The sequence below is a fragment of the Mustela nivalis genome, assembly GCF_964662115.1.
Source record: "Mustela nivalis genome assembly, chromosome: X".
NCBI classification, from domain to species: domain Eukaryota; kingdom Metazoa; phylum Chordata; class Mammalia; order Carnivora; family Mustelidae; genus Mustela; species Mustela nivalis.
The window spans coordinates 39591970-39608113 of NC_139040.1; the positions used below are offsets into that span (position 1 = coordinate 39591970).

The 16144-nt window shown below is 35.4% G+C and overlaps 1 protein-coding gene across 4 annotated transcripts in view; it reads right to left on the bottom strand.

The window, feature by feature from the left end:
• The window catches only part of DNAAF6 (dynein axonemal assembly factor 6), a 38633-nt gene that overhangs the window by 17533 nt on the left and 4956 nt on the right, over positions 1-16144 (bottom strand). For 2 of the 4 annotated variants that reach the window (XM_082716954.1, XM_082716955.1), the window contains 4 exons: positions 14103-14273; positions 10130-10202; positions 6916-7021; positions 3877-3973 (listed from right to left, as the gene is read on the bottom strand). In XM_082716954.1, coding sequence (XP_082573080.1) covers positions 3877-3973; positions 6916-7021; positions 10130-10202; positions 14103-14270 — 444 coding nt within the window. In that variant the 5' untranslated portion in view covers positions 14271-14273. Of the gene's footprint in view, positions 1-3876; positions 3974-6915; positions 7022-10129; positions 10203-14099; positions 14274-16144 lie in introns of all 4 variants that reach the window. The other 2 variants (XM_082716952.1, XM_082716953.1) reach the window with 1 other exon arrangement.

The following is a 16144-nucleotide window of genomic DNA, read 5'->3' on the forward strand; positions in this document are numbered from 1 at the left end:
AGCTGATCTTGCTTATCCTGTCTGTAAGTAATAACCTTTATGCATTTGGGTTCACTGTTTCCTTATTGAATGGATTTATGGAAGTCTGTGCTGCTGCTTATAGACTGCTTGATCTCTTGATAGTAAGCTCCTTGTGAGAAAGAGAAACTTTTCTATTGTGTTCGACACTGTATATCAAGTATCTGGCCTATAGTAAGTGCTCAATAAGTATTTGTTGAATTAAAAGTACAGCAAGCAGGGGTAAATATGTATTCAAGGTTACATAGTCAAGGATATATATCAAACCCATTATGGCAGGATCTTTGTGGGGAGCGATGGAAAGTATAGAGAACAAAAAAGAAAATAAAAAATAGTAAAATCAAAAAAAGTAAAATAGAACAAGACAGGGGCATTATACTCATGAGGTTTAAAATAAAACATGCATGTTACCTAGGAGGAAAACACCTTCTAGCTCTCTTATTATTCTTCCATTAATTTATATGAATATTTGATACCTTTACAAGCTTGACCTTATTTTCTCAACTGTAATACAAGGAGAAAGGCTAGATAAGCATCTTTCAAACTGTGTTCCAAAGAGCCCCAGTTTTTCTCCTAGGAGCTGCCTCATGGGTGATAGTACCCTTTTATTCAAGGCAGTGGTACTTTTATGTGTTCTCTATGTTGGGCTTTCTCATAGAATTTGGTTTGAAGAAAATGGTTGGCAGCTAAAAATAAAACAAACTTGCAAAAAGCTGACATATAAAGCTGAAGCTCTGAAATGTACATCAGGATGATTACAGTTACTAATACCATATTGAATACTGGGAATCTGCTAAGAGAGTAGATTCCAAGTGCTCTCAACACACACACACACACACACACACACACACACAGACACTCACACACTGGTAAGTATGTGAGGAGAGGATGTTAATAATGCAGTAATCATTTCACTATGCATAGGTGTATCAAATCATCATGTTGTACACTTTACATACAATTTTTACTTAAAACATAAAATGCCTAATTATAGATTAAGGCCAGGGAAGCTTGGTAGCTACAAACCCGGTAAAGGAGCAGTAGGCAGGATTTAGATAATGAAGCTCTTTGGTTTGAGGTTAGAAGGAAAGAATGGAAGATTTGCTGAAGACATACATAATCATAACTGAGAATTTTGTTTAGGACAATTGCTTTGATTTAAGACTCATGAATCCTGCTTTCTTATTTGGAGTCTGGGGAGGGTAAAGGAAAGGGTGGTTCTTGTGGATTCTTAAACCCCAAATCACTCCCTGTACTTAAACAGATTGTTCATGCTAATATCTTCTTCAGCTTAAACAGAGGTCTTCTTAAAGTCTCTGTACTGGGTTGTTACATATAGACCAGGTCCAGCCCCCAGATAACAAATTTAGCCAGTTCTAAGATTTAATTCCCCCCACATTTTAGTGTTTCTGTTACTGGGTACGTCATGCAATCAATGTGTACAATTAATGGGGTAGCACACTTATTATTCCTTTGTATTAAATAAATGACAATTTGATGATGTCTTAGATCTGGGAAAATGCCATATTACCAACAGGAATAGTAAGCTGATAAATTTGAGCAAGAAATACTTGAGATGTGGTCAATAACCTCTTTAGTCTGAGTCTTACCAGTGGGGTTAAGCAATGATGGTGGATATCATCATTAATATGCCTACAAGATAAAATTCAAGCTACAAATTAGGGGTTATTTTCCCTTTTTTGAGAGTTGGCTTGTAAGTACACCACTGACAACTATTCTTTATTCTTCTTATGCTCAGAGCTTACTCAAATAAGCCAGGCTATTTCATGCCTGGATACTGCCCCATGTGCTTTACTCTGTTTCTTGGAATGTTGTCCACTGGAAAAATCTTGTCTACCCAGTGTTGATCTCTTTCTGCTTTATTACACCATATATGTCACACATATATGCCTCTAAGTATATACTTACCATACTGAATTGCAATGATTTGTTACTTGTCTGCCTCCTTTATTGTAAATTCCTTGAGGGTGATGACTGTATCTTATTTACCTTTGTGTCCCTAGTACCTAGAACAGAGCCTGGTGTGTAATAGTACTCACTAAGTATTTAAAAATTGAATATATGCACTATTCCTTATGTTCCACATATGAGTGAAACTATATGATAACTCTCTTTCTCTGATTGACTTATTTCACTTAGCATAATCCATCCATGTCAATGTAAATGGTAGATAAAGTGCAGAGGACAATAGGGGAAGGGAGGGAAAACTGAAGGGGAAGAAATCAGAGAGGGAGACAAACCATAAGAGACTCTTGACTCCAAACCTCTGTTTCCTGGGGTCAGGAAGGTGGGTGAAGGGAGATGGATTGGGGGGATGGGGTAACTCGGTGATGGACAATAAGGAGGGCATTTGATGTGATGAGCACTGGGTGCTGTATGCAACTAATGAATCATTGAACATTATATCAAAAACTAATGATGTACTATATGTTGGCTAATTGAATTAAGAAAATTGAATATATGAAGAAAATGCAAGAGAAAAAAAACAGTATACATGTTGTGAAGTGCCATAGCACCAAAAAATATTTCATACATCTTCCATTCCGTACTGTCTATACCTTATCCAAACCTTCTAAACTCCTGGTAGACTGTCAACACTGAGTTTAACTGTTAATAAGAAGCTGATTTCATTTATGTGAGTTCTGTCTCCCCAGTCAACTAGAAGTTCATTAAAAGGGGGGAGCAAGTCTTCTTCAGCATATACTTGTTGAGTTTTACATAAACTGTGTACTCCTACTCTTGGGTACAATTTGGTTTCCGAGAGTCTTCATTCAGGACACCTTTATTATTAATACTAGTAGCACTCTAAAAGGGAGAGAGATGGAAAGGCTCACAACAGTTATTTACTTAGGGCCCAGAATTTCTCCAGAGTTTATAGCAATCCCCAACACTAGACATCAAAAATGTTATTTTACAGTTATTTAAAAAAAGAGGAATTGGGATGTTATTGGAAAACCCTGGGAACTAATTACTTCAAGATCACTTGAAACCTTAACTCATTAGAGTTTGAAAAATCTCCTAAGCTACTTAAACTCACTACTTATGTTACTTGCTTCAATTGGATGTCTTAGATTTTGCTAGTAAGAGAAAACCTGAAGTTCATGCACAAGATAGATTCCATTTACCATTTGCTTAAGGAAAAAAGATTAAGCATTTCCAATGGGCATCTCAGTACTCCATACTGTAGAGTTTTGTGAGACAGAGAGGGGAAAAGATAGAAGCACAGCCACTGATCTCAGGAAAAGAATTCTCCACACCAGAATTACCAGTGTTTGCTGTCCAAACCGGTTATATCCCTCTTTTTTGGTTAGGCCCAGACTTTTCAACAGGATCATTCTGAGTCTTAAATAGGCAGAAGTAAGGGGATCTCATTGATCTTATTGGTATTGCTATTGTTATTACATAGAATTAGTGTCATTCTGATAAGGGAACGAAGATAACATTTTAGATGTCTTTTTAGAGTTTTAAATTAGAAGTTCGGGTCCAAAAATTAAGAAAAAGTCCCTTTTTAAACTGCACGATGTAAGCTGAGTCATTAGAAAATATAGATATAAGAGATAAGAGAGATTCAGGGAAGGACAGTTTTCACAGGACTAGAAATAGTGTATTATATCTTATGAATCTATTATGTTTATTTGTAAATCTTATCCACATGTGTAAATTTAGTTTATTTTGTATGTATTAGCCAATTTTAAATTGTCAATCCCATTATTCCCTTAGTACCTAAAACATAGCAACCACTATTTTTAAAGAGTTTACTGCCTTGCCTATGGTATTATGCATATAATAGCCAGTCAGTGTAGCCACAATGGTCATAGGGAAGATAGAGAGGCTCACCACTAGATCTTCACAACATGCGGTTGAAGAGTCTTTTCTCGAAAATCCTAGAAAAATGTCCTCAGTTCCCACTTGCTGTTTGAATATTATCTCATACCTAAAAAAAAAAAAAAAAGAGTCAATGATACTGAGACTCAAAAGAAAGCAGTTTTCTGTCCCAGAGCAAAAAAAAAAAAAAAAAAAAAGAAAGAAAGAAAAAAAAAACCCCAAACTACAAACTTATGAGGACATGCTATTACAAAAAAATAAAAGGACTAAATAAAGTGCTGACCATTTCTTTGAGCATGTAGCAGAATCCTAAAGGAATAGAAGTCCAGAAAATTCAGTCAAAAAATACCAAACATGAAATATATATATATATATATATATATATATATATATATATATACCTAATACTGTAAAGCAGGATTTATATTGTATCTACTTCATTTTGAAAAATTAAGCTTAATTGTTTCAGAGCTAGACAAATAAAATGAATTGAGGGAACTTCTAATAAGATTAAAAGCAAAAAGAAAAAAAAGTTTGTTTTTCCTGGAAAATGATGGCTCAGAAAAATTGTAGGCCCATAACCCAGAGTTTGATGGATATATAGAAATCCTTATCTGCTAAATTTGAGACACAGAATAGAGTTAGAAAATCTAGGTGTAGTTCTTTTTCCGTCCTTAACTGTGTGCCCTTGGTCAAATCACAAACTCATGGGGTTCTCTGCTTTCAGATTTGTATAATTTATGGGAGAGAGGTAGGTTTGAATTCAGTGATCTCTACAATATTTTCTCCAGGTCTAAAAGTCTATAATAGAAACACTGGTAATGTGGTCAGCACAACAACATTGCAGTATTTAGAATCTAGGCCTATAGAATTCTTACTCTGATGAAAGATTTTCCTGGTATTTCACCTCACACAAGAAGATAATTCACAAATCTTTCTTTGCCCCCACATTTGGGTCCCTAGGGATAGAGTGGTTTACAGAAAGAAGCACCCAACCATAATGTACCCTATATCTTTTTAGACGGAATGAAGTGAGCAAACATTTACAGATGATCTTTACTCTTTAATTCCCCCCTAATGAAGAAACGGTAACTCTCTGGATAGGAAGACTAAAGGACTACCTTGAACTTCTGACCGCTTGCAAATAGGAAAGCCCAAGGATGGAAAAGGGATTTCTCTGAGTTTGAACAGGACTAACAATAAGTAGCTATTTGATATGGGGCACTTTTTTCTTAATAGACTATAACATTTACCTGATATTTACAAAGGTGAAGACAGGTTAAAGCAAAATAGAAAGGTATTGATCCATATGCCCATGACTCCCAAATGGATTTGCTCTAGCTGCTGCTCTTCTCTGCACATGCAGATGTAGTTTTCCAACTGTCTACTATATCCATTTGCCTGGATGTCCCAAAGGCACCTCAGAGTCCACACATCCAAAACCAAACTCATTGTTTTCCCTCTACCTTCATTCCCAGTCCCAGTTAATGGCCTCACTATTCATCCACTCACCCTAGTCAGTACCCTCAGCATCGTTTCTGACGCTTTCTTGTCATTCATTATATCTAATCAGATAACATATATTCCTTTAAGAATCTCTCAAAGGCCCTCATACTTCTCCCCCAGGCCAGTGACTTAGCTCAGGTCCTTATTACTTTTTATTTGGCCACTTGTGATTTTTTTTGTGAGCAGCCTATCCCCCTTTTTCCCCAATTTCCTCTTTACCCACTGGGACATTTTGAAATGTACTTGTGTAAGATAGAAAATAAAGATTAAAAAAATCTTATAATTTTCTTCATATCCTGACTGGAGTTCTTATTCATTTAAAACTTTCATGGATGTTCTTTCTACAGAACATCAAACACCAGGATGAGAAGTGAAAGTTTACTCAAATTTGGAACTTGCCACATACAGATGTTTGACATTCATTAGACAATATGATGAATGAGTGGCTTACTTCATACCTTTCATCGGATGTGTGGGCATTGTATAAACATAACCTGAGATTTACTCTTCATTTTTAAGGTACACACAGAGATGTTTTAAAATCCCCTTTGATCTTTTTTATGAGGTTTATGGGGTTTTTTGACATTGTTTATTTGAAAGCTGGATACATTTTTCCAGTTAATCATCTGCAGTCTCCCACTGCTTCTATTTTCAGAATTGATGTAGAGGACAGACAGAGAGGGTTGGGTTTAAAAAAAAAACAAACAAACTTGGACACAATTTTATAGTAAGAATTAGATAAGTTGTCAGATCACTTACCATAGAAGTCCTCAAGAATTCATAAAGTACATTATAATTTAGTAAGTACTGCCTTGGTTTTTCAAGTTATTCTAAATACTCAATCAATATTTTATTTTAGAATACATATATTTAAAGCTTAGTGTATTTAACCATTAATTTCAATTACAAATGTGAACACACTTTCAATTCCTTGAAACTGTGGGTGATTTATTTCATCAGAGTGAAGGGCTATTCATGATAATAATCCTAAATTTCATATTTACAGTTCATATTCATAATTCCTATTGAATAAGCTACAAAGTGAGGCTTCACGACCACTTGCAAAATATGTTAAACACAATCCTAAAATCACTAGTAAATAGGTCCAGGTAATAATAGATAATTGGAGAGAGAACACAGCCTTTTACCATAATTGTGGAGCACTGAATAATTAAAAGCAGGTCTTTGACACATAAACATGGTAAAATAATTTGACTTGTATGAATGCTTGTAACTTAATGGGTTTTCTTTCCCAGTGTTAGATCCACATTAAACAACTAGCCAATAGTAAATATAAATTTGTAATGGAAATGACTGTACGCCAGTTTTTGTTTGATAATAACTGAAAGGAAGGTATTATATTTCATTATTTGTTTCTGCTTCAGAAGGAAAAAAATCATCAATTACACATGCCTTCTGTGTGTCACCATAGTTTTATCTTTTATGTGGTAGAAGTTATTTTATGAATCTTGTCAAAAATAGAATGATATCAGATGACACATCTACCTTAAGCCCCAAACACATTCCTGGCCTCATCTGACTTACTCTGGTATTTCTCTAACATCCCACATGTCCTCATGCTCTGCTCCCTCTGGAACCTCTTCTGGATTCCAGATATCCTCGCCGTTTTCATCACTGCTTTGAGGGATGACTGCGGAGAAAGGGAAGATAAAGCTGAGGCTGTTTCTATTCTTCATGCTCAGTTTAGGATCATCGAAGTAAAACATGTTCTATTTGTAATCACTAGTTTGTGTTTTGGTCCAAACAAGCTAACTTAGTAAAAAAAAAAAAGTAGAATTTTTGAATCAATCCACAAACAGTACATTGTAAAATTGTAATAACAGTCGTAAAAAATTTGGAAACAACATGTAAGCAAAAAGAAGAAAAAAATCATCTGTAATTCAACTACCCAGAGATAATCAGTGATCGCATTCCGGTCTGTATGTGTACATACAACATATAATATGTAATATAACATATATATGTTAATATATGTTATAATATATGTATATATTATGTATATATGTATATAATATGTATGTATCTATACATACATACATATTATATACATATATACATTATATACATATATATATATACATTATATATACAGTATATATACACAGAAATGTATATATATACATTATATAAACATATATACATATACATATATATGTATGTTTATGTATACATGTATATATATATTATATATACATATATATGTACGTATATACATATGTATGTATGTACATATGTACGTATATACATATACGTTATATAATGTGTATATACATTATATATACATATATGTACATATATGTATATATGTATATATGTATGTATATATGTATGTATATATGTATGTATGTATATACAATGTATATATAATATATAATGTATATATAATGTATATATGTATACATATATACATATATGTATATATGTATATGTATATAATGTGTATATGTATATATGTGTCTATAAGGTATATATGTATATGTATATAATATATATGTATATATTATAACATATATATTACATAATATAACATGTAATATAACATATAATACATACTCTGTATGTGAAAGAACATTTTATATGAAACATTATATATAACTTACATATGTAAAGAAATATTATACTTTTTTTTTCAGAAACATCAATAGGATCTTATGTCCAACATTTACATAAAAGAACCAATCAAACATACAATCATTTGATCCGGGGAGCCAATGCCTTATTTTGCTTTGTGTATTACTATCTAAAAACTTTGATACCTGTGTCATGAAAGCATGACATAATTTTTAGAAAACATCAGTTATAGAAACTGAAAACAGGGGCACCTGGGTGGCTCAGTGGGTTAAGCCTTCGGCTCAGGTCACGATCTCAGGGTCCTGGGATCGAGCCCTGCATCGGGCTCTCTGCTCAGTGGAGAGCCTGCTTCTCCCTCTCTCTCTGGCTGCCTCTCTACCTACTTGTGATCTCTGTCAAATAAATAAATGAAATCTTAAAAAAAAAAAGAAACTGAAAACAGTGGATACAATGATCATTTTTTTTATTAAAAAAAAAAAAGATTTTATTTGGGGCACCTGGGTGGCTCAACTGGTTAAGCAACTAACAGCCTTTGGCTCAGGTCATGATCCTGGAGTCCTGGGATCCAGTCCCAAGTTGGGCTCCCTGCTCAGCAGGGAGTCTGCTTCTTCCACTGACCCTCTCCCCTCTCATGCTCTCTCTTTCTCTCTCACTCTTTATTTAGTTGACAGAGAGAGATTGAAAGAAAAAGAGCACAAGCAGAGGTGGCAGCAGGAAGAGACAGAGGGAGAAGCAGACTCCCTACTGAGCAGCAAGCCTAAAGCAGGACTCTTTCTCAGGACCCTGAGATCATGACCTAAGCTGAAGGCAGACACTTAACACACTGATTCACCCCAGTGCCCCAGTGATAATTTTTTAATCTAGTATTTTCCTCATGTAGATGTGAGCCTCAAAGAAAATCTCTATCACTTGTCCTTTATGCAGGACTAAGCATATACCTGGGTTCTTACGTGTCATCTTTAAATATTTAAAAGCAAATGAGGCATGGAAAAGCCCAGCTTACATTTGTTCCAACATTAGGTGCAGAACATTATTTCAAGTTCTCCTTTCAAGCATCCCCAGAAATGCACCTGATTACCAGGTTTTCAATACTGCCAACTCTTTTGTAATTGTCTGCTTCTGTCTAGCATGAGCTTTGTAAAGCCTAATTACAGATTTCATATAAAATAGTTTGCATATGATTCATTTTTCTCAGAATTTAGAGGATATTAGATATACACTATCAGAAATTCAGGCAGCATAGAAACACATCAAAATTTGAACTAGCCTTCCAACATCTCTTGAATGAGGCAAAGAGTCTCTTGAGTATGTAGGGGATAATAACTGAAATTTTAAAATCATCCCCTCAGACCTCATTTTAGCCATTATTTTAAACATTTTCCAGATAAAATCTTTAACAATCAGCTAAATTGATGAAGGAATTTCACTTCCTTTCCCTGTTCACCCTCTGGTAACTGTCATCATGACAGAATTAAAGCTTTCTATATTTTTGAAGATGTATAAAATGCTCAACTCTGTGAAAACGTATGGGCCAAAATGGTGGGGAAAATCTCCCCCAAATATTTATTCTAGTTTATAGAAGCCGTGACTATATACATCGCTTCATGGGCTTTAATTTATAAGCATTTTGATATAAGATAAAATTGTGTAGCTATTTATTATGTTCTCCAAAAGACTATTAACTCGATGGGAGCAGAGACCTTTCTATTTTGATCTTCCTCATAGCTCCAGAGATGTTACTACTACCTGGTACACAACAGGCTTTTAATAAATATTTGTTGAGTGAATTAATGAATTCTGTAAAATTGCCAGAATATAGCAGGGTAGAAGATGAAGAAACTAATCGTTTTGGGAACTAGACCTTAAGTAATAAAAAAGTTGTTTAACCACACATGACTTTCTTGGTTTTACTTCTCAGGAAATATACCAAAAAGTGAACGTCAATAATTCAAGGCAAATTAATTTCCATTAATATAAAAGTGACTTACCTATAACAGTAGAATAAAAAAAAGCGTCTTTATATGTAAACGACTGTTCATCATTTCCGCAATTATCTGAGTTCATCTTTGACAAACTCTAGTGTTAGTATTACTCTCCTTATACTTTTGCTCCCAGAGAAAATATTTTACTGATTATACTGATCTATATGCTTTGTTAAATAACTTACCTTGGAGCTCTTCTGTTGTTGGTGGTCCAATATTCCCAGGACCCATGGCTCCAAGGACAGATGAACAGTTTGGCTTGGAGAAAAGAAAAAAGGTCCAACAAGTAATTATTACTTGTGTAACCTTTATGACCGGTAATGCTTTGAATTTGATAAGCTTTCCATATAAAATTTCATAGAGCTTCTCATTTAATCATCATTGTTATACAACAAAGCGACAGATGCCAAGTATTATTTAGAATGTGTTTTCCTTTTCCTTTCAAAAAGTATTTAGTTTAATAGGCTGAAAGGCAGAACTGATCTTTGATCAGACAAAATCCCCAGTTCCAGCCCAGTGAATTGTGTATCCCTGCGGATAGCGGAATGAACCACATTCATCTCTTTGAAGGTCAGAACCAAGTATTAGTATAAAAGCATCGACACTTTTGGGTTTCGGCAGTGTCTTGCCAGAGTTAGATGGGGGATGGAAAAGGACGGGAAAGTTTCATAGAAACAAAAACAAACCACTAAATAGAGTCTTAAGTATTTAGATATCAAAGGACTCATTCGAAACTCCTGGTAACTGATTTTACTTTTTTTCCTCTGGGGACCTGAAACACTTTCTAGTCACTCCACCTCATGACACTGAACTAATGGATTTAAACAGAAACCCCAAATTAAGAGTGTCAAATACACGCTGAACTACATCAGTCATCATGCAAGTTCATTTTGCCATCCCCTGTGCAAGCAAACACACCGTCATAGGACTGCCCCTCTATTTACCAGTACAAGAACAATTTTCCTTTTTTCAACTAAGTATGATACATATTACACTATCAGAATAGTGGCAACCACCTCATTGGTCCCTCTCCGGGGTCTTTTGATAATTCAAGAAATCCCAATATTTTCCTAAATGTTCTTGCTGATGCCAGACTCTGAAGCTCCAGTTTACTCCATTGCTGACAGTCAAAACATTGTTCTCTCCCTGGATCCTGGCAAACTAGCACATGAGGCTCTCTTTTCTCAGGCCCCTGCCTGGATCTCCCAAGACTTCAGGTATGTACAAAAGTTACAGTGTCCTGTTTGGGCAAGAGGAATAGTGTTTGTCCTTGAAAGCTGGTGGAAAAACTCACCTGTGTCTTTATTATGCTAAACTATTCCAACAGCTATAAATCAGAAATTAATCTGTAACATCTCAATGGCTTCTAAGACAGTAACCATTCCTTTCCAAAAGGTGCTTCAAAAGTGCATTGTCTCTGGTTAAGGTGTTACAGACAGTTTTATGTGGAAATCCCAAGATGGTACTCTACATTTTTTTTTCGTTTTAATCACTAAGGTCATATAAAGTAGTAGTGCTTTCCTTAAGTTATTAATCATCAGAATACTAATAGTCAATCAGGGCAAAGCATTTCTTGGAACATGAGGGCTTCTTGTTTTGTGGAGTGACTCCTTCCAAGGAAAATTAAAATCCATGGAAAGGAAAACTTGAACATTCCTAACAAAAATTGGTATGCCCTCCCTGCATAGTGATGATTGGATCAGTGAAGGAGGGTCTCAGTTTATTAACTTAATGAAAATAAACGATTAAAATCAAATTTCAAGTGGAATGAAAAATGAGGATAATAAAAATATTAAAAACCATCTTGCAAGTGTTTTCCATGAAAATATCATTTCAGCCTTTACCATGGAGCCACATCCCATTATCTGAGAAATTTATCATTGCAGTTCATGCCACTTTGCAATAGGTAAGAGAGTTAGAACAACTTGGTTATGGTGTCTGTGGAGTGGTGAACCTTATTTCCCACAGGTCTTAAGATTCCCATGTGAGTTTAAAAAACACTCTCTTCCTAATCTCCCAGATTCTTAGCAGTTCATGGTAGAGATGGTGTAAATAAGCCAACGTGTATACAACAGTTCTAATGTTGTTTTCAGAGAGTATTTTCAAAAACAGATCACTCTTGTGATCATTCCACAGTTCCCAAGATTAATATATGTTAAAAAATGAAAAACAATTTCTCTCCTGGAAAATTTAAGAGTTCATTGGAAACATTAATTATTCCCCACTGTTCTTATACTCCATTTCTATATCCTCTAATGATATCTGTACTCCAGTGTCTGAGTGACCAATTACCTCAAAATTGCTGGTAACCTAGATACACAGAATCATACGGTATTACAGTAATTTTCCTCTATGAATTGTACAATTTGATAAAATTATCCTCGCCTATTCTCACAATCACTCATCTTTCTCCTAGAATCACCTCTAGATGCAAATAAACAACTCTATATGTAAAGGCCAAAGAGAACAGGCTTTGTTACCAGGGAAAATCTTTCATCTTTGAATCTGTCCCAGTTACAAGGTCCACTCACCTTTCTTGAAGACTGCTGTTTCTCAAATATTTAATATGCTTTTTGCATAAGACATAATCCTACCCTTCCCAGGATGTATCCTTCTACTTGAGCTTAAGGTAACCAAAATGTACTTGCCTTCCCAACTTCATTGATACCTTGCTCCTAAATTTTTCTCCAGTGTCCTGTGTGTTGTATAAATTCAATGCTATCATTAATGTCCTGATTTTTGTTTGGCCTCTACTAACTTTTCCCTGACTAACACTTCTTGGATTCTGGCTCCAAGCTGATTCAGTTTCCATCCAAAAATTTTATTCCCATTGCACATCTTCCTTGATTCTGTGCCTTCCACCTAAACTCTTCTTGGGAGGTGGAAGTTCCATCCAGTGTTGATCTGAGCCACTGAATTTGCTGCCTATTCAGATTACATTTGTTTTTCCACACAATGGCAGAAAAGAATTTGGGGGGATGAGCAGACTGCTAGCATGCTCACTGGAGATGGTTTATTCATGGAAAATTGGGCATAATAACAACTTCACTAAGATCATGTAAAGCAAATTGATATATTCTGTTATTGTGTGAGATTTCTGGCCCAAATTTTGTCTTCATGTAGGCAGTCTGACAGCTGAGGTTTGCTGATACCTAAGGAGCAGGAGAATGGAGAGCAGGGGCTACATAGAAGTATTTTGATTATTCCGGGAATATGGGCAGTGACTGAAGGTCAGTTTATGGAACTATCCTACCCAAAATGAAGCCCACCTTGCTGCAGCAAGCCTCCCTGGGGCTGCCTGCCATGATCCCAAACACTATCCAACAAATAAGATTTCACAGCTATGTGTGAGCATATACCCAGAAGTCAATTTTAGTAAGCTAAAATTATAGTAGTTTATCCCATTATATGGGTCAAATTGCTCTCTGTTCTGTTGTCATGTGTGGACAAATTTTTAAAAATTAAGGGAGCTGGCAAGATTTCATTTCTTTTGATGGCTTCATAATATTCCATTGTGTATATATAACACATCTTCTTGATCCATTCATCTGTTGATGGACATCTAGGTTCTTTCCATAGTTTGGCTATTGTGGACATTGCTGCTATAAACATTCGGGTACACGTGCCCCTTTGGATCACTACGTTTGTATCTTTAGGGTAAATACCCAGTAGTGCAATTGCTGGGTCATAGGGCAGTTCTATTTTCAACATTGGGATAAAAATATATGTTTATAAAAAATTAAAAATTAAAAAAAAAATTAAGGGAGCTGGTTGGTGGGGGCCTAATTAACACTGTCTCATGGAAATTATTTGTTTTATAGAAATACTGTCTAGGCTTAAAAATCCAAGTTACCACTCTCTGCAATGGTTGTCAAGCATTCTTTTTCCATAAATATAAATGACAAACATTTTGAAATGTGGCTATTGCTACCATAATTACAGAACTATTTTCTTAGTGAGTGTTCAGGTAATTTAGAAAAAGGATAATTATGTTTGCTAGGAATGAACCAGAGGTGATACTCTCATGTATAACGACTCCTGCAACCTCCTGTTGGATGACACAACATTGCTCCCACAGCAAGGTTGGAACGAGTTGTTCAAATACAGTTTAACAACTTAGCATGAATAGAACTAATTCATCTGTAAGTATACAACCACCTGTCCAGGCTCAAAATCATCCTCTTCTTCGGGATAAAGTAGCTTAGAGAGGGCTTGCAGAGCTGAAACTGAAGAAATTGTTTCAATTTCCATATTTTCATATTGTAGATTTTCAGCTTCCATATTTTCAGTTTCCACATTTTCAGATTCCATATTTTCAGAATCCATGTTCTGAGGAAGAAGATAATCAGAAAGAGATATTTTGGTTTTCTGTTTCATTGAAGACCGAAGATTAAATTTTTAGTCAGCCCTTGATGATGCCTAGCATTATACCACCACCTGAGAATTCTAGTGGGTTGGTTCGTTGGCTTTAGTGAAGAGTTCACACAAAATAATTGAACTGTTTTATGGTTATCATAGTGATACTATATATGTATATAATGAAGATTTTAGGAAATAACACATTAAAAACGTAAATAAGATCACCACGACTTATAATCCTACCAGCCTTTAAATTAACCCTTATAGGGGAGCCTGGGTGGCTCAGTGAGTTAAAGCCTCTGCCTTCGGCTCAGGTCATGATCCCAGGGTCCTGGGATGGAGAATCAGGCTCTCTGCCCAGCAGGGAGCCGGCTTCCCTTCCTCTCTCTCTGCCTGCCTCTCTGCCTACTTGTGATCTCTGTCTGTCAAAAAAATAAATAAAATCTTTAAAAAAATAACCCTTATAGTCACATTTAGGGTAGGAATTCAGGGTCCTTAAACATCTTGGAAATCTCACAGACTTTAATGAATAACCTGCATAAAGCTTATTGCGAATGATTTGGGCATAAATATAATGGGAATCATTTCTACATCTCTGCTCATATTTTTCAAACGTAATTTTATAAAACTAACTCACGGAAAACACTTCTTTAGTGCTGTTATTAAATGATCCACTAAAATTTCTGCACTGTGCCTAGAACAGTAATACAAAGGGATTCTCAAATGTGTGCTCATACAAAATCACCTGTCAAAATCAATCTGCATGCAGATGGTATTTTACAAACCTTCTGTTTTATTATGTTTTACTATTATTTTGACTTTCTTTTTTTAAAATTTTATTTATTTGACAGACAGAGATCACAAATAGGTAGAGAGGCAGGCAGAGAGAGAAAGGAGGAAGCAGGCTCCCCGCTGAGCAGAGAGCCCGATGTGGGACTCGATCCCAGAACCCTGAGATCATGACCTGAGCTGAAGGCAGAGGCTTAACCCACTGAGCCACCCAGGCGCCCTTGACTTTCTTTTTTAAATGGAAAACTGATCTTAATGCTTATTCAAGATGTCAAGGGTATGAAACACATGTGAAATAGCCTTGTATGTCTAGCGTAGAGGCAGTATATCAGAGTGGTTTAGAGTAAGGTCTCCAGAGTCATGCTGCCTAGATATGTATCTATCATTTACTTTGCAGCACTGTGACATTGGGCACATCATTTAAACTCTATACACCCATCCTCCTTACCTGTAAAATAGGAATAATCATAGTGCTACCTCATAGGGTTGTTACAAGGATTGAGTAGCTTCACACACGTCAAAAAGCTTAGAACTCTGCCTCGCACACATTCTAACCATTGTAAGCACTCAACATATGTTAGCTATTATTGGTCCTTTAAAAATTTAATTTTGCTGGGCATGAATATCACTTCTAATAATGTCAAATAAGTTAATGATAAAACTCATTACACTGGAAACTCATTAAATTGGAAAAGGTGAAATAAATGGTGATAAAACAATCTTCTCTCACAGTATGGTCTGGTAGTCTGCTATGGAAATGAATAATTGACACATATTAAATTAAACAAAGAGGCTCTTGTTTGTATTTCAAAAGTTCTAGTTGATTATGTGTTCATTAAATATTTACTGAACATTAAAAGCAAAAAGTTTATTGACACATTTTCTACCTTTGACAACAAAAGGGGAAATGGATCCAGGTCTCAGATGCAGTGATATGAACAGTATTTCGAGTTGAGATTGCACAAACAATGAGGTTTTATAAAGCAAATATAGTAGAAACTGTTTTATTATTCCAGCATTTCCACCCCTTACAAAATTGTTGTTATGGCCTT